This window comes from Thamnophis elegans, chromosome 13 (genome assembly GCF_009769535.1).
Source record: "Thamnophis elegans isolate rThaEle1 chromosome 13, rThaEle1.pri, whole genome shotgun sequence".
In the NCBI taxonomy this organism is placed as follows: Eukaryota; Metazoa; Chordata; class Lepidosauria; order Squamata; family Colubridae; genus Thamnophis; species Thamnophis elegans.
Window position 1 is genome coordinate 3,888,050 of NC_045553.1, and position 22,220 is coordinate 3,910,269.

Here is a 22,220-nt window from a genome sequence, read left to right on the forward strand (position 1 = left end):
TCCCATGGTCCAATCTTCCACTGCCTATATAAATACTATAGGCCTGGAGTCTTAAGATTTTTTTTCACCTTATAATGTGTTTCCCCTTCTATAATAGAGGGATGGATGGTTGGATGGATGGATAGGTAGGTAGATAGAGCAATAGCAATAGCACTTATTATTTATTTATTTATTATTTATTTATTTATTTATTTATTTGACTTATAAACCGCTTCATAGGGCTTTCAGCCCTCTGTAAGCGGTTTACAAATTTTTTTTAGTAAATTGAGTCAGCAACTTGCCCCCACAGTCCGGGTCCTCATTTCACCCACCTCGGAAGGATGGAAGGCTGAGTGGAACCTTGAGCCGGTGAGATTTGAACCGCTGAACTGCAGATCACAGTCAGCTAAAGTGGCCTGCAGTACTGCACCCTAACCACTGCGCCACCTCGGCTCCTACTTAGTATATACTTAGACTTATATACCACTTCACAGGGCTTTATAGCCCTCTCTTAAGAGGTTTACTCCTCCTCCTCCTCTCCACAAACCCTCTCTATTCTAGCCCTGATGATGTTACCTAGTTGGGTAATGGAACGTCTGTAAGAAAACAAGCAAGCTTAGGGAGCACTAAGGATCCCACAGATGCCGCCCTCCTCCTCCTCCTCCTCCTCCTCCTCCTCCTCCTCCTCCTCCTCCTCCTCCTCCCTATTCCATAACAGAGAAGACAAAAGTGGTCCACAAGGATTTGGCAGCTATCTCGGGCTCTCAATTCTCACAATTGTTCTAACTCCAGAAATTCCCTCTGTCTTCCCCCCACAGTATGGAGATTACGACCCCAGTGTTCATAAGCGTGGCTTCTTGGCTCAAGAGGAGTTGCTTCCAAAACGGGTAAGGACGATGGGTTTCCCGCTCCCTTCCAGCTTGACTGGGTCTTAGTCCAAGGGTTCTGCCCTTGCTTGGAAAGCAGGAGGCTTTTTTCCCCCAAAGCACCGGAAGGCAAGGCAAGAAACTACTCAAAAAGAGAAAAGCAACTTGGAATTAAAGAGAAACTTCCTAACATCAAGGACAATTAACTTGTGGAACAACTGGCCACCAGAAACTGTGTGCTATATCAGTGGAGGTTTTCAAGAAGAGATCGGAGAACCGTTTGTCTGAAATGGTACGGGGAGTTTCCTGCCTAAGCGGGGGGTTGGCCTAGAAGACCTCCAAGGTCCCTTCCAACTCTCTTGTTATTCCGACTCTATTCTGATTCTGGAGGTGGGATTTTCTAAACTTCATCCAGCTTTGATTGTGACGCTGTGTCTCCACTTTAAGGCGTGTGGACTTCCAACTCCCTAGAATTCTGGGAATTGAAGTCCACACGTTCCCAAGATCTTGAAACATCAGATTATATGAGACTGCAACAGCGGAGAGAAACTCGCCACCAGTCAAGGTTGGGCTGTGAATTAAAGTTATTTTTTTAAAAAAAATCCTAGGTGATAAATCTCTACCAGATGACTCCAGAAATGTGGGAAGAAAGGATCACAGCGTGGTATGGGCAACATCGAGGCAGAGCCAGGTGAGTGACTTAAAAGGGACAGGTAAACACAGGTAGCCCTTGGTTTGCCACCATTATTTTAGCAACTGTTTGAAATTAACAGTCACCAAAATAAGTGACCCATGGCCATTAAAAAAAAAAAATATTTACAGTGTCAGGCCTGCAGCCATCTTTTCTTTTGGGTCTTTGGCCTGCCACACTTTGTACTATTTTACTATGCATTTTCTATGGTGGGAAAATGGGATTGTACGGAGTTAGATGATACGCAGCCATAACAACATTCTTTCTAGAAAGCCAAGGTCATCCTTTGTCTCTGCGTCTCTGAATCTGACCGGAATTGGATGGGTGGAAGTTGCCAGTGTGGCAGAGGGAGATTGGACCATGGGATGGACTTGTGGGTGTGGGTATGGGGGACAAGTTCTTGAACTTTCAACTAAGAGGGGGAAACCGGGAAGCTTTCAGATTCGGGTTTTCCCAGATGTGCCAACATGTCTCTCTTAATCAATTGGAACTTTGAGGAATGCTTTGCCTTGGACTCTGATTTAATTTTGGATGCTCTAAGGATAACCTTCCATGAATTGGGTTTGGAGTGAAGGATGATAGTGAGGGGAAATTATTTGGGGTGGGGATTAGTCATTTTTCAGTTTTAGACGCTGGGCATAGCATAAACCTGCTGCTTGAACTTTCGCTGCAAAGCTTTGTCACCTTGGCAGGGGAAAAAAAATATATCAATCTTCGGAGAGATTATGGGATCTGCTACACCTTGTTTGATTTCTGTTCTTGGGTGCCTGCCAGATGCTTTCTCTAAACCGTCGCCTAAACATTCTTCCCACACACCCCTCTCCCTTTGCTTTGCAGGGATGAGGCAGAAATGGAGTACTTGAAAATAGCACAGGATCTAGAGATGTATGGCGTGAATTACTTTGCCATCCGGGTAAGTACATTTAGAGATTCACAGCGGGAATCACTCTGCGGTTCGGGGTGTTTGGGGGGGGGCATGGTAGTAGTAAATGTTTTTTACTACTGGTTCTGTGGACGTGGCTTGGTGGGTATGGCAGGGGAAGGATACTGCAAAATCCCCATTCCCTCTCCACTCCTGGGGGAAGGATACTGCAAAATCCCCATTCCTCTCCACTCAAGGGGAAGGATACTGCGAAATCCCCATTCCTCTCCACTCCAGGGGAAGGATACTGCAAAATCCCCATTCCTCTCCACTCCAGGAGAAGGATACTGCAAAATCCCCATTCCTCTCCACTCCAGGGGAAGGATACTGCGAAATCCCCATTCCTGTCCACTCCAGGGGAAGGATACTGCAAAATCCCCATTCCCTCCCCACTCCAGGGAAAGGATACTGCAAAATCCCCATTCCTCTCCAGGGGAAGGATACTGCAAAATCCCCATTCCTCTCCACTCCAGGAGAAGGATACTGCAAAATCCCCATTCCTCTCCACTCCAGGGGAAGGATACTGCGAAATCCCCATTCCTGTCCACTCCAGGGGAAGGATACTGCAAAATCCCCATTCCCTCCCCACTCCAGGGAAAGGATACTGCAAAATCCCCATTCCTCTCCAGGGGAAGGATACTGCAAAATCCCCATTCCTCTCCACTCCAGGGAAAGGATGCTGCAAAATCCCCATTCCCACCCCACTCTGGGGCCAGCCTTAGGTGTTATTTGCTGGTTCTTCTCAGCTACTCAAACTTTCCACTACTGGTTCTCCAGAACCTGCTGGATTTCACCCCTGGGGGGACGGGACGAAGCATGCAGACCGAACCGTGATCCCATTTGTGGAGAAGCATTCTGTGGCTTTTCGAGTAGCATTTCCCTTGTCGCTTCACCTGCGGGCCAGAAGGAGATTTCTGAAGGGGAACAAATGAGTCATTTGGCACTGCGGTCCACACGCCGATTTGGAAAGCTTCTCTATCTCTGTCCTTCCTCCCCCCACCCCCTCCGCTTCTTCTTTTAACCAGGTTATTGCAGCAGAACCTCCGGGCCAAAGTGGGAGGGAGTTCAGGTGCAAATCCGTGGGGCTGATTTGCTGTACGGCTCTGAGTGGAATTAAGTCTCTCCATCCCACTCCCCATTTGTTTCCCCCCAAAGAATTTTTTTATTTATTCTCTTACGTAGCATTTTAAGCATACATTCACATAATTGTTCGTCTTCTTTACATTTATCATTCTTATACATTTATTATTTCATTTAATAAGTTATAATGTACATTTTGGGTTGCTTTATTTACCATCGCTTCCTCCTTTTGTAACACCTCCTTTTTTCCCTTTCTTTTCCCCCTCCTTCCCTTCTCTACTTTCTTCCTTCCTCCTCTCTTTCCCCTTCCTTCTTCCCTGACCTTTCCCCTACTCCTACTCTTCCCCTTCCTACCCTCTCTCCTTCTTTCTTTCCCTTCCACCCTCCTCTCCTTTCCCTTTCCTTTTTCCCTCCCTCCTCTACTTCCTTCCTTCCTCCTCTCCTTCCTCTTCCTTCTTCCCTTGCCTCTCCCCTACTCCTACTCTTCCCCTTCCTACCCTCTCTCCTTTTCTTTCTCTCCCTTCCACCTGCCTCTCCCTTTCCTTTTTCCCTCCCTCCCTTCTCTACTTTCTTCCTTCACCCACTCCTTCCCCTTCCTTCTTCCCTGACCTTTCTCCTACTCCTGCTCTTCTTCTTCCCCTTCCTACCCTCTCTCCTTCTCTTCCTCTCCCTTCCATCCTCTTCTCCTTACCTCTTTCTTCTTTCCCCCGTCTTCCTTTCTTTCTCTCCCCCTCTCTCCCTTTCTTTTTCTATTATTGGTATATATTTCAAAACTCAGTTTATATTTCCTTGGGATGATATTTCCGTCAGCCCAAATATAGTTTAATATCATTTCTTATTCCCTTACCTTCACTAGTCTACCCTTAATATGTTCCCCCCCTTTATATCTCATTCTTGAATATATACATATATGTTTAATATTTTCTTTTCTGTTTCCCCCTTCTCCCCCTCCCTCTTTTCCATTTAATAGTGCGTCATCTGGGTACTTTATTTTCTCCTTACTTACTTTCTTTTTTAATTTGCTTTCTCTAGCCAGTCATAGAACCTTCCCCATGACGTGAAGTACTCCGATTCCTCTTTCTCCTTTATTTTCATTGTCAACCTAACCACTCCTCGTTTTCTTCTTCTTCTTTTAGAACAAGAAGGGGACAGAGCTGCTTCTGGGAGTTGATGCGTTGGGCCTCCACATATACGATCCAGAAAACAGGCTGACCCCCAAAATCTCCTTCCCTTGGAACGAGATCCGCAATGTCTCTTACAGCGATAAGGAGGTAGGCTTAAGCTATGTAAGCACAGAGAAAGCAACAGTAGTTTAGGCCATGGTTTGAACACCTGCCATGTGGTGGCCTAGAGGTGAAGCTCTTGCCTCACCATCAGGAGGCTGTGAGTTCGATCCTAGCTAGAGGCAGAGATTTCATTCTCTTTGGGCATGGTGAGAATATATCTGCTGAATGTAACTCCATACTGGCAACAGGAAGGGCAGTAAACACTCAGCTCCATTCAGTTGCTCAAGACTCTATCCCGCTATGGAGCCTTTAAAAGATGATGATGTGCTTTGAACATCTGCCTGGTTAAAATTTATCAGAAGCCTCCTCTGGGGTTGGCGCCATCGAGACGAGCAATAATACAGGTAATCCTCAACTTATGACCACAATTGAGCCCAGAAGCTGTGTTGCTAAGTGAGAAATTGGCCTTGCCTCTTTTTTACTTTTTTCTTGCCACGTCTGTTAAGTGAATCACTGCAGTTGTTAAATCAATCACACCATTGTTAAGTGAACCTGGCTTCCCCGTTACCTTGGCTTGTCGAGGAGGTCGCAAAAAGGGATCACATGATCACCCCCTCATGATCAAAAAAGGGATCACATGATCACGGGGATGCTGTGATGGTCGTAAGTGTGAAAAAATGGTCCTAAGCCACTTTTTTCCAGTGCCATTGTCACTTCAAATGGTCACTAACCAGATGTCAACTCGCAAAGCATCCCTGGCCTGCTCTCGAGTTGCCATAGGCAAGAGGAGGTGGGGAAACTGACGGAGTAGCACCAGCCACAAACAGAAACACATTCCACATGTATCTTTCTCAAGGCTGTCTCCCAGGTTACCTGCAACAGCCGGAGGGGCATGATCTCTACAGCCCGGAGAATTGTGATTTATGACATACCCTGGGGGGAGGGGTGGGAAACAGGGTCATAGTTGGGCCCTAAATTACATGGGGGGTCAGAGCTGGCTTCGCTTGGGTACTGCCGATATGTTGCTTCTAATAAATAACTGGGCTTCTTTTGAAGCTTGGCTCGAGGCTCATGATTTAATTAGGGCATCCGTCGGAACCCTGACACCTGACTGTTATAGTTGAGGACTACCTGTGTTTGTGTTAGGTTGAAATCCCACCACGGGGGGGGGGCACTTTGAATGAAAAGAGTTTTAATCCAAAACTTAAAAGTGTATAAAGGAAATTCAGAAGCTCTCTCTCTCTCTCTGCTGGAGGTATTCTCGATTTTGGGTCAGTGTGAATTTTGTTCTCTTCCCTCCGTCTGTATTTAAATAAGCCTTGGTCTTCTCGTTTGGAACTGATGAACTGTTTCCTGGCTGTGCTTAAATGAAGTTGACCTCCATTTTCCCAGGTCTCCCCTCGAGTTTCTAATTGCCCTTTCTGCTGTGTTTATGGACAACGGCACCATTGGAGTCCTGCCTGTCTGGCAACCCTTAAGTGAAATTTCTAAGTGCTGCATTTAAAGGCACTGACTGAGTGTTAGGAATGTGAATAGGAGCCTCCGTGTGCTGGGTTGAGCCTTTTAAGATAGGCAGAATCACTAATTTGCAGCAGGACTTGTTCCCTTAGCCAAAGGAAAAGGATAAAGAGGACTGTGAGAGATAAAGGGCATCTAAAAAGGGTTGTTGTGAGTTGCAAAGTCGTGTCCAACCCATCGCGACCCCCATTGACCACGTTCCTCCAGGCCTTCCAGGCCTCCACCATCCCCTGGAGTCCCTTAAAGCTCATGGCAACTGCTTGGGTGACTCCATCCAGCCACCTCCTTCTCTGCCGTCCCCTTCTAATTTTGCCCTCAATCTTTCCCAGCATGAGGCTCTTCTCCAGAGAGTCCTTCCTTCTCCTTAGGTGGCCAAAGTCTTTGAGTTTCCTCTTCAGGATCTGGCCTTCTAAAGAGCAGTCAAGGTTGATCTCCCCTAGGATGGCCCAGTTGGATCGCCTTGCAGTCCATCTTTTCTTTCTTTCTATCTATCTATCTATCCATCCATCCATCCATCCATCCATCCATCCATCCATCCATCCCATCCCATCCCATCCCATCCCATCCCATCTTTTCTATGTTGTTGTTGTTGTTAGTTGTGTCCGACCCATCGTGACCCCATGGACAACGTTCCTCCAGGCCTTCCTGTCCTCCACCATCCTCTGGAGTCTATTGAAGCTCACGCCAGCTGCTTCAGGGACTCCATCCAGCCACCTCCTTCTTCCCCTTCTTCTTCTTTTGCCCTCCATCGTTCCCAGCATGAGGCTCTTCTCCAGGGAGTCCTTCTTCCTTCTTAGGTGGCCAAAGGATTTGAGTTTCCTCTTCAGGATCTGGCCTTCTAAAGAGCAGCCAGGGTTGATCTCCTCTAGGACTGACCTGTTGGAGTGCCTTGCAGTCCAAGGGACTCAATGCAGGAGTCTTCTCCAGCACCAGAGTTCAAAGGCCTCCATTCTTTGGCTTCCTTCCTTCTCATTAGGTGGCCAAAGTCTTTGAGTTTCCTCTTCAGGATCTGGCCTTCTAAAGAGCAGTCAGGGTTGATCTCCTCTAGGACTGACCTGTTGGAGTGCCTTGCAGTCCAAGGGACTCAATGCAGGAGTCTTCTCCAGCACCAGAGTTCAAAGGCCTCCATTCTTTGGCGCTCAGCCTTCCTTATGGTCCAACCTTCACAGCCATCCATTGCAACTGGGAAAACCATTGCCTTGGCTATACGCACTTGTGTTGGCAGTGCAATATCTCTGCTTTTTAGTCTGCTGTCTAGATTTGCCATCGTTTTCCTCCCCAGGAGCAAGCGCGAATGCTTTAAGCACTGAATGTGTGCATTTTCCCCACCCTCTCTTTGAAAGAGATTTTTGCATCTCACCGTAATATGTCCTTGAGTTAACAGCCACAACTGGGCTCCAAATTTTCCATTGCTAAGTTAAAAAAACAAAACAAAACCACTTACTAAATGTCTCACTTAGCAGCAGAAATGTCAGGATCCAATTTGGGGGGGTCGTAAGTCAAGGACTGCCTGTATAATACCTGTTTCACATGCGTGCATAATTGTAAAGGCTGAAACGAAGCCAATCAGACCTGGGTCTCCTTCATTTCCGAAAGGTAAATAGAAAGCTGAACGTCTCTCCCACAGCACTTAACAGAAAACCCATCTTTTGAGTGACGCTGCTGTCACCTTTGATCATGACAATGAAGCCTGGTGATGAGATGATGGGCAGATCGGACATGATGGGATGTACAACCTTAAGAAGGGCCCCCTCGACGCAGGGGAGGTGTTTAATCTAGTATAGGTATTACTGAACGCTTGGCCGGAATTGAAATGTCCTTTCTCTGCCCATTGTTGGCAGAAAATTCAAGAGGTGGGATTAGTTTGGGGGCCGAAGGGGGGGGGGATTTCCTCTCAAGGGAGCCAGAATCGAAGGCAGCATCTCATTCTTCAACTGCCAGCTAAATGACAAAGCATCACTCTTTTTTCCCCCCGCCCTGTAAAATGAACCATTGCTGATCCTTTCTCTAAGCGCTAACAATTAGAGCATTTTCTTTGCCCCTGGCAAAATCTTTGTCAGTGGCAGAGGGATTTTTTTGGGTGTGTGAGAGAGAGGGGGGGAGAGAGAGAGAAGGGGGGGAAAGGGAGGGAGAAAGTGACAGTGAGAGAAAGAGAAGAGAAAAATAACAGAGAGAAAAAGAAAGAAAAACAGTGAGAAAAGGAAAAAGAGAAAGAAAAACAGAGAGAGGGTAAGAGAAAAGAGAAAAAATAAGGGGCAGAGAAAAAGAAAGAAAAACGGAGAAACAGGAAAAAGAGGGAGAAAGGGACAGTGAGAGAGAGAGAAAAAGAAGAAAAAAGGAGAGAGAAAAAGAAACAAAAACAGAAAGGGAGAAAGAGGAGCAAGAGGGAGAAAGGGACAGTGAGAGAAAGAAAGAAGAAAAAAGAAAAGAGAAAAAGAAAGAAAAACAGAGAAAGGGAGAAAGAGGAGAAAGAGGGAGAAAGGGACAGTGAGAGAGAGAAAGAAAGAAGAAAAAAGAAAAGAGAAAAAGAAAGAAAAACAGAGAAAGGGAGAAAGAGGAGAAAGAGGAGAAAGGGACAGTGAGAGAAAAAGAAGAGAGAGAAAAAGAAAGAAAAACAGAGTGAGAAAGAAAAAGACAGAAAGAGAAAGAAAGAAAAACAGAGAGGGAGAGAGACGGAAGGAGAAAGAGACAGAGGGAGAGAGAGAGAAAGAGAAGGGAAAAATAAGAGAGTGAGAAAAAGAAAAAGACAGAAAGAGAAAGAAAAACAGAGGAAGAGAGAGAGAGAGAGAGAGAGATAAATGAAGTAAGGATTTTTTTTTCACTGTCGTTGCTTTCTTCAATTAAATGAATTCCCTCGTTGGGTCTTTACTTCCCTTTCTTTACGTTTCCAGCATCAACGTGGTAGGAACGGGCATCTCCCTACATCTCAGCATTTGCGACGCTTAATTTTCGCAGTGTGGCCCAGGAGGAAGAAAAAAAATAAAGGCAATTCAGGCTGATTCTTTTTTTTTAATGGACCAGCGCCAAATATTTTGGAAGGAACGGGAAACGTTTCCCGTCTGAGGTCCTGGAAAGTTAGTCCCAGTTGGAAATTTCTCAGCCAGATGAATCAATGACTTAACTTGAGACTGAGCTTCCCATTTTCTCTCTAATCCTTACGCCTTGGTTAACGCCTTTATCTCTTGTGGCTCTAAAAAAAAATAATGTACACAAAGCTGCTTTTGTTTTCCACCTAGTTTACAATCAAGCCTCTGGACAAGAAGATTGACGTCTTCAAATTCAACTCCTCAAAGCTGCGGGTCAATAAACTGGTAAGGTACCGCGTCCTCGTTCCGTGGGAGAAATTTCACCTGAGCAGAGAAAGGTACTCATTTCCCTTTCCTGCTACTGAGGCATGCTTGTATGCTGAGAGAGCCGAGGTGGCGCAGTGGTTAGGGTGCAGTACTGCAGACCACTGCTATCTAACTGCTATTGCTATTGCTATCTATCATCTATCTATCTATCTATCTATCTATCTATCTATCTATCTATCTATCTATCTATCATCTATCTATCTATCTATCTATCTATCATCTATCTATCTATCTATCTATCTATCTATCTATCTATCTATCTATCTATCTATCTATCTATCTATCTATCTATCTAAGAGCCGAGGTGGCGCAGTGGTTAGGGTGCAGTACTGCAGGCCACTTCAGCTGACTGTTATCTGCAGTTCAGCGGTTCTAATCTCACCGGTTCAAGGTTGAGTCAGCCTTCCATCCTTCCGAGGTGGGTGAAATGAGGACCCAGACTGTGGGGGAGATATGCTGACTCTGTAAACCGCTTAGAGAGGGCTGAAAGCCCTATGAAGTGGTATATAAGTCTAACTGCTATTGCTATTGCTATTGCTATTGCTGCAGGTACAAACAGGTACACCTGTGGTAGGATCCAGAGGTTAGCAAGTGATCTGGCAAGCTACAGCCAAAACTCAGCGGCGTAGATCCCAAAATGGGAGTCTTTCTCATATTCCAGCTCAGGGTTGGACTCAGAGGTGGGTTCCTACCGGTTCGGACCGGTTCGTTAGAACCGGTTCGTCAAATCTACCGAACCAGTTAGAAGAGATTCCATCAGTGGACCCAGAAAGCAGGCCACACCTACAGAAGAGGTTCCAAAATTTTTTGAAACCCACCACTGGTTGGACTAGAAAATCTCGTGAGATCCCTTTCCAGCTCTTATGATTCTGGGCTGTATGTTCATAACAAACCACCCCACCCATACGTTATTTTCCCCTTGGTGTCAGACCTGCCCCAGTCTGATCTCCCAGGAAAGTGAAACCCTCGACTCCATTCGATGGGAGTGAAAAGGCACTTTCACTAAGAGATGCTCATTGCAGCAGAGTCGGGCGGGATCTGAAGTTCCTGCCTGGCAATACAAAACTAACCCCTTAGTTGCCCCAGCCCTGCCCCCCATAGTCCATCTGGATGTAACAAATTTGGCGCCCCTGAGATTTTTTTGGGGAAGCGCTGAGGTGTTCAGGCTGGTGAAATTCCAGTCCCAGGGTACGTGGCCTCGAAGATTGAACAGGTTAACAGAGTTGGAAGGGACCTTATAGGTCATCTAATCTAACGCACACTCCCCTTCTCAAGCAGGAGACCCTACACCTGTGATGGCAAACATATGACATGCGTGAGCCTCTTTGTGGGCAAGCGCACCGTTGCCAGCTGCTCTTCTGGTTTCTAATGTGCCAGCCATCTGGTCTTCGCTGGCCCCGGACCACCAGAAAAACGGTCTAAAAATGGCTATGATATTATTTTTTCTGGCAGATTAGAGAGAGAGAGCGAGAGAGACAGGACAGGGTCTGTTTGGATTTTGGGTAAAGTGGCTCTAAATCTTGAGCGAAAGGCCAACTTGACAAGGCGTAATCCACTGTTGGTTCAAGCAGCAGGGCTTTGTTTGAGAATCCTTTCCGAAATTGGTCTCTTGGAGAGCTGAGAAAACAGCAGGCTTTTCGATGAAAGATTTCTAATAGCGGCTGCTTTATTTCTCTCGCTCTTGGCTCCCGGCTAGCGTCGTTAGACTCCCACCGGCGACCTTTTGTTTTAAGCCCGTGCCTTTTTAGCGAAGGTTTTTTTGCAGGGTCTCCTCGCCTGTTGATGGATTGAAGACTTTACAGGAGGTGTTGACCAGTCTCTGCTCGTCTATTTTGTCTTCTTCTTCTTCCTTTTTACCTGTGCAGTTTGAATCCCCGTGTGCAAAAGCCGGAGGGGTTATTCAGAACACAATCTCCAATCACTCTTTCTGTCCTTCTCTTGCCAGCTTACCTGGGAATTCAGTGGCGTTCCTCCACTGTCTATGATTTCTAACATTTAGCCTGAAAGCGGGTAGCTGAAGATTATTATTATTGTACAATTGTATCACAGCGGCCAGTTGTTTCGCCGGATTTGGCATTGGTTACTAGTCGGGCCCCATCCAGGGGCCTAGGACGTCGTAACGTATTTTCGTAATATGCGTGCAGATCCAAGCAGTGCAGCTTTTTGCATTTGACTGATGGTGATTTTGTCAATTTTTAACTGTTTTAAATGTAATTCCAGTGCTTTTGGAATAGCACCCAGTGTGCCAATTACCACTGGAATTACCACTGCTGGTTTGTGCCATAGTCGTTGAATTTCGATTTTTATTTTGATGATGATGATGATGATGATTATTATTATTATTATTAATAATAATAATAATATTTAAAAGAAAGTCAAGAACATCTATTAATCGAAGTAAAGAACAAAAATCTACTGAAGGTCCAACAGACGAAACAAGAATATAGAAAAGATGTGATAAAATCAAGAATGGAGAGTTGGCAGAACAAAGCACTGCATGGCCAATTTCTGGAAAAAATAAAAGATAAAGTGGACAGTGAAAAAACTTGGTTATGGTTAACAACAGGTACATTAAAGAAAGAAACAGAGTCACTAATCCTGGCTGCGCAAGAACAAGCTATCCGCACAAATGCCATTAAGGCCAAAATCGAAAAATCCTCTGATGATGCCAAATGCAGACTTTGCAAAGAAGCTGATGAAACTGTTGATCACATACTCAGCTGCTGTAAAAAAATCACGCAGACTGATTATAAATTGTGGCACAATTCAGTAGCACAAATGATCCATTGGAATTTGTGCAAAAATTATAATATTAAAACAGCAACAAACTGGTGGGAACATCAGCCTGAAAAAGTCACCGAAAATCAGATGGTCAAGATCTTGTGGGATTTCCGTATACAAACGGACAAAATACTGGCGCATAATACACCAGACATCACACTGGTTGAGAAAAATAAGGCCACAATCATAGACATCGCAATACCAGGTGATAGCAGGGTCGCCGAGAAGGAACATGAAAAAATCGCAAGATACCAGGACTTAAAAATCGAAATTCAACGACTATGGCACAAACCAGCAGTGATAATTCCAGTGGTAATTGGCACACTGGGTGCTATTCCAAAAGCACTGGAATTACATTTAAAACAGTTAAAATTTGACAAAATCACCATCAGTCAAATGCAAAAAGCCGCACTGCTTGGATCTGCACGCATATTAAGAAAATACGTTACGACGTCTTAGGCCCCTGGGTGGGGCCCGACTAGTAATGCCAAATCCGGCGAAACAACTGGCCGCTGTGATACAATTGTATAATAATAATAATAATAATAATAATAATAATTATAATTATAATTATAATTTTATATGCCGCCCAATCCCGAAGGACTCCGGGTGGCTTATAAAGAGGGAAAGAAAAAAAAGAAAATAAAATAAAAAGGATAATTTAAAATTCACAACACGCATTCATTCTAATCGGGGCTGGGCCTTAACAATAAGGTCAACAGCCCCAGGTCTGCCGGAACAGCCAGGTTTTAACAGCTTTCCTGAAGGCCATGAGAGTGGGTAAGGTCCGGACCTCTGGGGGTAGCTGATTCCAAAGGGTCGGAGCAGCCACAGAGAAGGCTCTCTTCCGGGGGCCCGCCAGCCGACACTGTCTGGCTGACGGCATCCGAAGGAGGCCCACCCTGTGGGATCTTACCGGCCATTGGGAGGTACGTGGCAGTAGGCGGTCTCGCAGATACGCTGGCCCTAAGCCATGTAGGGCTTTAAAGGTAATAACCAACACCTTGAATTGCGTCCAGAGACCAATTGGTAGCCAAGATTCAGGAAAAAGAATTGGGAATGTTGTTAGTTGCGAAACTAGCAGTTCGAAAGCATGTTTAAAAAAAATGCAAGTAGAAAAATAGGGACCACCTTTGGTGGGAAGGTAACAGCGTTTCGTGCGCCTTCAGCGTTGAGTCATGCCAGCCACATGACCACGGAGACATCTTCAGACAGCGCTGGCTCTTCGGCTTTGAAACGGAGATGAGCACCGCCCCCTAGAGTCGGGAACGACTAGCAAGGAGGGGAATCTTTACCTATACTATAGAATTCAATATAGCTACTGCCGTGGGATAGAAGCTGTTTTTCAATCTATGGCTCCTTGTTTTTATTGTCCTGTACCGGCTGCCGGATGGTAATAGTTTTAAAAAAAATAACACGGTGTGGTGTTTAACAAGGACTTAGCCTGCTTTCTCCCTTTCTTGTTGGCTGCAACAGATCCTTCAGCTCTGCATCGGCAACCACGACCTATTCATGAGGAGACGGAAGGCCGATTCCCTCGAAGTCCAGCAAATGAAAGCCCAAGCGAGGGAGGAAAAAGCCAGGAAGCAGGTGAGAATATTCCCAGTTCCAAACACGTGAGGTCTGCATTCACAAGACATCCTAGGCAAGAAAAACAAAATGCACAGGTACAGTATAAGTGGTACGTGGCTCAATAGTAGCAACTGTGAGAGGGATCTTGGAGTCCTAGTGGACAACCATTTAAATAGGAGCCAGCCGTGTGCAGCAGCTGCCAAAAAAGCCAACACAGTTCTAGGCTGCATCAACAGAGGGAGAGAACCAAGATCACGTGAAGGGTTAATACCACTTTATAAGGCCTTGGTAAGGCCATACTTGGAATCCTGCATTCAGTTTTGGTTGCCACGATGTTGAAAAGATGCTGAGACTCTAGAAAGGGTGCAGAGAAGAGCAACAAAGATGATTAGGGGACTGGAGACTAAAACATATGAAGAATGGTTGCAGGAACTGGGTATATCTGGTTTAATGAAAAGAAGGACCAGGGGAGACATGATAGCAGTCTTCCAATATCTCAGGGGCTGCCCCAAAGAAGAGGGAGTCAAGCTATTCTCCAAAGCAGCTGAGTGTAGAACAAGAAGCAATGGGTGGAAACTAATCAAGGAGAGAAGCAACTTAGAACTGAGGAGAAATTTCCTGACAGTGAGAACAATTAATCAGTGGAAAACTAGCCGAACACTAGAATTTGGGTCTGCTTTTGTCACCCTTGGTTTTCATACGCAGGTGTCCCTCAAATGGAGGAGGAGATGCTCTCTTGACCAACCCTGGTTTCCTTCTTTCCTGCTGAATAGAATAGAATAGAATAAAGGGATAGAATAGAAACAGAATAGAACACAACAGGAATAGAAATAGAGTAGAATAGAATTGTAATAGCAATAGAACAGATACAGAATAGAATAGAATAATAAAAGGAATAGAATTCGAACAGAACTGGAATAGAATAGAAACAGATTAGAATCAAAAAAAGGAATAGAATAGAATAATGAAAAGGAATAAAATAGAAACAGAACAGAACAGAAATAGAACAGATATAGAATAGAATAATAAAAGGAATAGAATAGAAACAGAAACAGAATAGAACAGAACAGGAATAGAATAGAAATAGAATAGAAATAGAACAGAACAGAACAGAACAGAAATAGAACAGATACAGAATTGAAAAGAATAGAATAGAATAGAATAGAATAACAGAGTTGGAGGGGACCTTGGAGGTCTTCTAGTCCAACCCCCTGCCTAGGCAGGAAACCCTATTCCATTCCAGACAAATGGTTATCCAACCTCTTCTTAAAGACTTCCAGTGTTGGAGCATTCACAACTTCTGGAGGCAACTTCTGTTCCACTGATTAATTGTTCTAACTGTCAGGAAATTTCTCCTGAGTTCTAGGTTGCTTCTCTCCTTGATTAGTTTCCACCCATTGCTTCTTGTCCCTTTGTCTTGTCTCTTTGCTGACACATCCCTTCCGCCTGCTTTCGGGGTAAAGGTTTTGAGTATATGCGTTTGCGTCCAGGCAAGCATGTGCTACAGTCTGCTCTCTAAATGGGTCTCCTCTTTCTGTTACTCTTCTCCAGATTTTGGAGAGTGTGTGTGTGTGTGTGTGAGCGGCAGGGAATCAGTTACCGGGAAAACGGGACCGAGAAGGAGGAGGAGGAGGGAGGAGCTGTGCCCTCCTCTCTCCTAATTAAACCATAACGAACTGTGTGCCGATGTGCGGCTTGCATGCTGCCTGCATGCTAATGCGTGGCTTGGCCTCCTTTCTCCCATCTGGCCGACGCAGCGCATCGCAGTCTGCAGCAGGGAGCCAGGGAGTGCATCTCTGCAAATTGGATTGTATGAATCATGCGCGGAGAGCTTTCCTCGTGGCCGAAACCCATACAGCTAATCTGTAGGGTGACAGGTGGAATATTGATGGCCACTTCTGGGTGCGCTGCTAGAGAGCGGGAGAAGAAGAGCCTCTTGGGTCAGGGGGGTCCCCCCAAGCTGTGGGCCGCAGTCCACTAGCCGCCCGTGAAAGATTTGCCACTGGGCCCTGGAAATGGACAGCGAGTGCGCGCACGTATGTATCCTCACAGCACACAGGCGGGCATACATGCTGCTTGCAAAAACGGAGCTGCGCACGCTTCCCAGCCGCTTGCACGAACCATCCCTCCCCCCTCTGGCCAGTCCGCGAAGCCAAAAACACTGGGGAACTCCGTATTGGGTTTTAGAGATGCCCCGAAAGGTTACAGAAGTCTTATATCCTGGATTTCCTTAGGGCGAAGTCCTTAAACTCGTCTGGCCTGAGAACCTAACTCAGCAGGCACCGGTTAGGTCCTTCTAGCAGGTCTGATTGGGCTATAAAGGTAAAGCAATAGCAATAAGACTTATATACCGCTTCATAGGGCTTTCAGCCCTCTCTAAGCGGTTTACAGAGTCAGCATATCGCCCCCACAATCTGGGTCCTCGTTTTACCCACCTTGGAAGGATGGAAGGCTGAGTCAACCCTGAGCCGGTGAGATTTGAACCGCTGAACTGCCGAACTAGCAGTCAGCTGAAGTGGCCTGCAGTACTGCACTCTACCCACTGCACCACCTCAACTCTCTAAAGGTTCCCCTGACACCTATGTGCTAGTCGTTCCCAACTCTAGGGGGCGCTGCTCATCTCTGTTTCAAAGCCGAAGAGCCAGCTCTGTCTGAAAATGTCTCCGTGGTCATGTGGCCGGCATGACTAAACGCCGAAGGCGCACGGAACGTTGTTCCCTTCCCACCAAAGGTGGTTCCTGTTTTTCTACTTCCATTTTTGGGGGCGTGCTTTCAAATTGCTAGGTTGGCCGAAGAGTTGGGTATAGACAATCCCTTTGATCAACTGTTGTAGGAGCTCAACTCCTTCAACGCCTGTTGTGACAATCTTTTGTTCTACTTCCTATCGACAGAAACAGGCTTCCTTCTTCTCAAAGACCATTGGGCGAGGTTCTTGCCAATAATTTGCTCCTCGTGAGACCTACCTTAAGTTCAAGGGAGGTTTGAAAGCATCCTCGGGGTTCATAATTGAGCCACAAATTACCTGGGGTCAGAGTTGGCTTGCTGCCAGGGTTCCAAGGGATGCCCCCACAAGCTAAGCTTCAAAACAAAATCCAGTTATTTATTAGGAGTAACATGTCGGCACATACCCAAGTGAAGTCAGCTCTGACCCCACATAATTTATGGCTCAATTATGACATTGTTCCCACGCCTCCCCCCCCCCCCCCCAACAGTTTGTGTCATAAATCACATTCTCCAATGGAGCACTTTCCCGGGCTGTAGAGGTCGCTCCCCTCCGGCTGCTGCGGGTAACCTGGGAGACATCCTTGAGAAAGATATGCTTGGAATGTGCTGCTGTTTGTGGCTGCTGTGCTGCTTTGTCAGTGTCCCATCCCCCTTGCCTAGGGCAATCCGGGAGCAGGCCAGGGATGCTTTCCGAGTTGGCAAGCATCTTTATAACTTGTCTCGGGTGTCTTTGCCAGCCTGGCAACCTGATTGAAGATGAGCACAATTCTCCTTCCAGGATCCAATCTGAGTCGGTCCCTGGGATCAGGGGTTTAGTCTTCCGAGCTCTTGGACTCGTGCTGGAGCTCATCCTCAGATAGCTTCTCTTTCTCTCATTCTCTCTCTCACCAGAATGATTTAATATGACTTAATAGCCGACCATCAACACCCTAATTAAAAAGCCACAACACAACCAGGCACCACATAAATACTACGCGCCGAACAACTCAGTGCAGACATGCTGGAGAGGGAGAGAGAGAATGAGGATGGGCTTCAGCACCAGTCCGAAAGCTGGGAAGATTAAATCTCTTGATCCCTGCGATCGACTCAGATTGGACCCTGGAAGGAGGAGTGTGCTCATCTTGAGCCCAGGCTGCCAGGCTGGCAAGGATACCCGAGACAAAGCTCTTGAGATGCTTTCAAACCTCCCTTGAACTTAAGGTGGGTTTCGCGAGGAGCAAATTATTCGCCAAAGAACTCGGCCAATGGTCTTTGAGAAGAAGGAAGCCTGTTTTCTGTCGATAGGAGGCAGAACAAAAGCTTTGGGAACGAATGAATTTGGCAACGGCGCTGTTGGCTGGCTCCTTGGAAAGCCCCTGGAGATCCTCCCCCTCTTCGTGCCATGTTGCAAAGAAGGAAGGCCTCTCAAATTCTTGAAAACATTGGACGCCCTTCAATTTTAACTCTTTTAACAAAAATACCGTATTTTTCGGAGTATAAGACGCACCTTTTCTTCCCCTAAAAGAGGGTAAAAATTTGGATACGTCTTATACACTGAATGTAGCCCCACCCACCCACCGACCCCAACCCTTTGGCCTCTGCCTCCCAGCCATTTACCTCTTTGCAGCAAACGGGGGCTTGCGGCAGATTTTTTTCCCTTGTGCTAATCAGGCTGTTTACTGCAAGGAGGTAAATCAACAACTATAAATGCCTATAGAATGTTCAAATTATTAGACTTATTTTTTTTAAGGCTGCTTTATTATTGTTCTAGACAACGACAAAATGAAGAAGCTTTTTAAAATAAATGCTTGATCTGAAGAGGCCCAGTGCGATTGTCTTAAAAAGTGCTATTCTTTTAAATAGCAGAGAATAACTATACTTCCAGAAAGTACATCAATTTTAACAGCATCTGTACAAGTGTAGTCTGAAATATAACACTACAAACGGTGTATATCATCTGTACTGTTTACTGAAAGGAGGCAAATTTCTGAGAAGCAGAGGTAGATATTTTTCCCTTGTTTTCCTCCTCAAAATCTAGGTGAGTCTTATACTTCGGAGCGTCTTATACTCCAAAAAATGCAGTCACCCAAAAAGTTGCTGCTATTACGGAGAAATGCTTCCGCTGTGGAAGCAAAAGAGGTAGCCATTTTTTTAAATTCTTCTTTTCCCACCCTATCGCTTGCTTCCTCCTAGATGGAGCGCCAGCGTTTAGCCCGAGAGAAACAGATGAGAGAGGAGGCCGAGCGCACGAGGGATGAGCTGGAGAGGAGACTCCTGCAGTTGAAAGAGGAGGCCACCATGGCGAATGAAGCTCTGGTAGGTCCTTCAGATGCTCTTCTACAGGTAGAAAGAACACGAGTGCCTCTCGGTGGAAGGGATGTTTCATCCAGGATAGTTGCTGGAGGAGGTGCATTGCTCATCTGAGGCTCCATCACTGTTGTAACATCGAACGGTCCGTAAATGAACTGTTGTAAGTCCAGAACTACCGTGTTTCCCCCAAAAATAAGACCGGGCCTTAATTTTTGCTCGAAAAGTTGCATTAAGGCTTATTTTCCATTTAAGTCAGTGATGGCGAACCTGTGGCATGCGTGCCCGAGGTGGCACATAGAGCCCTCTCTATGGGCACACATGCCATTGCCGGCTGGTCTTCGCGGGTCCTGGAGCGCCGGAAAATGGCCTGAAAATGCCCCCAAAAACACCCCAAAAACAGGCCATTTGGGGGGCTGTTTTCAAGCCATTTTCAGACCAAAAAAACAGACATGCGCACGCCGGGGTTTCTGGTGCTTCTGCACATGTGAAGACCAGTGGCTGGTATGCATGCGCATGCCGGAAACCCAAACACCAGGTGGCCGATGTATGCATGCACACCGGCCAGCTGGTTTGGGGTTTTTTGGCACTCCAGCACATATGGACATGCATTCCAATTTGGCACTCAGTGCCAAAATGTTGGCCATCACTGGTTTAGGTCTTATTTTCAGGGAAATACGGTATTGAACGCATCCATCTGGTTGGCTGGGTCTTATTTTTGGGTTGGGGCTCATATTATAAGCATCACGCTGGGGGTATTTCCCAGTTGAGTCTTATTTTGAGGGAAAACAGGGTCTCAATCTGCTAAACCTTTGGAATTCATTCCCGGTTCCCCAGCTTTGGGGTTCATCAAAACGTCCATTTAAACGCGTCAGACTTCCTGTGTCTTAATTCTCCGTCCTTCTCGCCCAGATGAGATCGGAGGAAACCGCCGACTTGCTAGCTGAAAAAGCTCAGATCACCGAAGAGGAAGCCAAGCTCCTGGCGCAAAAGGCCGCCGAGGCGGAGCAGGAAATGCAACGGATCAAAGCCACGGCGATACGGACGGAGGAAGAGAAGCGGTTGATGGAACAAAAGGTGTTGGAGGCTGAGATGCTGGCACTGAAAATGGCGGAGGAGTCTGAACGAAGGTGGTACCCTAGGAGGAGCTTGGATCTGCTTGGTTTAACCCAGGGATCAGCAACCTGCGGCTCTGGAGCCGCATGTGGCTCTTTCATCCCTCTGCTGCAGCTCCCTGTCACCAGTCAAAACCACATTTGATAGGGCTTTAAGTTAGGACAGGTAGAGGAAAAAGGACGCCGCGCTACGAGGAGACTCTATGGTGGGGGAACTGGACTTCCGGTCGGCTCCGAAATTGAACGGGGGACTTCCAGTTAGGACTTTTGTGGCTCTTTCAGTGTTTAAGGTTGCTGACCCCTGGTTTAACCTCCCTGATATGCCCCCATGGGCTTCTTATGTAGGGGATACTTACTGGTCTGTTTAACTTCAGGGATGGCACAATCTACCCTGTTTCCTTAGAGCAGTATTTCTCAGCCTTGGCAGCCATTTGGTATCCATGCCTATCACGAAGTGTTGTTTGTAATGTTTCAGGTTGCAGGGATTGCCGTTGCCTATTGCCGCCTTCGTGCCCGTTTTTGGCCTCCGCATCTTGTTTTTGACATCTGCGCGGCCTGTTTTCTGTCTCCGTGCGCCCCATTTTCCACCCATTCTGATCCCCGCCTCCCAGAACAGGCGGAAAATGAGGCGCCCGGAGGCCGAAAACAGGGCATGCGGAGGCCAAAAATGGGGTGTTCTGAGGCGGCAATAGGCTATGGCAATCCCTGCAGCCTGAAACAGCTGATCCAACCAACAATCAGCTGCTTGTGCTAATCAGGCTGTGTTGAAACTGAAACTGAAACGGGCTGTTTGCTGCAAGGCAAGGGAAATTGCTGGGAGGCAGAGCTGAAACTGAAATGGGCTGTTTGCTGTTTGCTGCAAGGAGGCAAATTGCTGGGAAACAGAGGCAGATTTTTTTCCCCTTGTGCTAATCAGCCTGTGCTGAAATTGAAATGAGCTGTTTGCTGTTTGCTGCAAGGAGGCAAATTGCTAGGAAGCAGAGGCAGATTTTTCTTCTTGTTGTTTTCCTCCCCAAAAGCGAGGTGTGCCTTATACTTTGGAGCGTCTTGTACTCCGAAAAATACGGTACTTTTCAAAATCAGCTACCAGAGAAAACAATACTCCCCTTTGCTGGCTTTCTTTATGATATTGATAGGATGTGGACATCATTTAGCCTTCGGAGGGTTGATGCCTTGCCCCCCTTTCGTCTTTTGGGGGAGGATAAACACTGGTTTGGGTCTGACTGTGGATTCTTCTCTTCTTGACGGCCTGCAGGGCAAAGGAAGCCGATCAGCTGAAGAACGACCTGCAAGAATCTCGTGACTCTGAAAGGAGAGCCAAGCAGAAACTTCTAGAAATTACCAGCAAGTCATCCTACACCGTAAGAAAATGCATTTTATTTTCCTATTGAGGACTCCACAGACTTTTCAGTCTTATGGATAAGCCTCCGGATCAGTGTTTCCCAACCTTGGCTACTTTAAGATGGGTGGACTTCAATTCCCAGAATTCCCCAGCCAGCTACCTTAAAGTTCCCAAGCGTGAGAAACACTGTTTGAGATGAGTTGGACTTTTAGTTCCCCAAAATTCTTAGCAGTGACCATGTTGGCTAGGAAATCCTGGGAATTAAAGTCCCCCCATCTTAAATAACAATAGCACTTACGGTAGACTTATATACCGCTTCACAGCCCTCTCTAAGTGGTTTACAAAGTCAGCATCTTGCAAACCCCAACAATCTGGGTCCTCATTTTATCGACCAGGTAAGGACGGAAGGCTGAGTCAACTTTGAGGCGATCAGGATCAAACTCCTGGCTGTGGGCAGAGTTAGCCTGCATTACTGCCTTCTAACCACTGTGCTTCCAAGGAAGGAGGGAGGAAGGAAGGAAGGAAGGAAGGAAGGAAGGAAGGAAGGAAGGAAGGAAGGAGAAGAATTGAAAGAGATAAAGAGAAATATTATACAGGAAGAAAGGAGGGAGGGAGGAAGGAGAAGAATTGAAAGAGATAAAGAGAAAGATTATAAGGGAGGAAAGGAGGGAGGGAGGAAAGAACAAACAATAACAATAGCACTTATATACCGCTTCACAGTACTTTCTAGCCCTCTCTAAGCGGTTTACACAGTCAGCATCTTTC

At 46.3% G+C, this 22,220-nt stretch overlaps 1 protein-coding gene across 4 annotated transcripts in view; it reads left to right on the forward strand.

The window, feature by feature from the left end:
• Positions 1 to 22,220, forward strand: part of NF2 (neurofibromin 2) — an 83,349-nt gene that overhangs the window by 34,267 nt on the left and 26,862 nt on the right. For all 4 annotated transcript variants that reach the window (XM_032229505.1, XM_032229509.1, XM_032229506.1 and 1 more), the window contains 9 exons: positions 798 to 866; positions 1,454 to 1,536; positions 2,374 to 2,449; positions 4,675 to 4,809; positions 9,519 to 9,593; positions 13,893 to 14,006; positions 18,885 to 19,007; positions 19,911 to 20,128; positions 21,369 to 21,474. In XM_032229505.1, the coding sequence (XP_032085396.1) occupies positions 798 to 866; positions 1,454 to 1,536; positions 2,374 to 2,449; positions 4,675 to 4,809; positions 9,519 to 9,593; positions 13,893 to 14,006; positions 18,885 to 19,007; positions 19,911 to 20,128; positions 21,369 to 21,474 (999 nt within the window). The remainder of the gene's footprint in view (positions 1 to 797; positions 867 to 1,453; positions 1,537 to 2,373; positions 2,450 to 4,674; positions 4,810 to 9,518; positions 9,594 to 13,892; positions 14,007 to 18,884; positions 19,008 to 19,910; positions 20,129 to 21,368; positions 21,475 to 22,220) is intronic.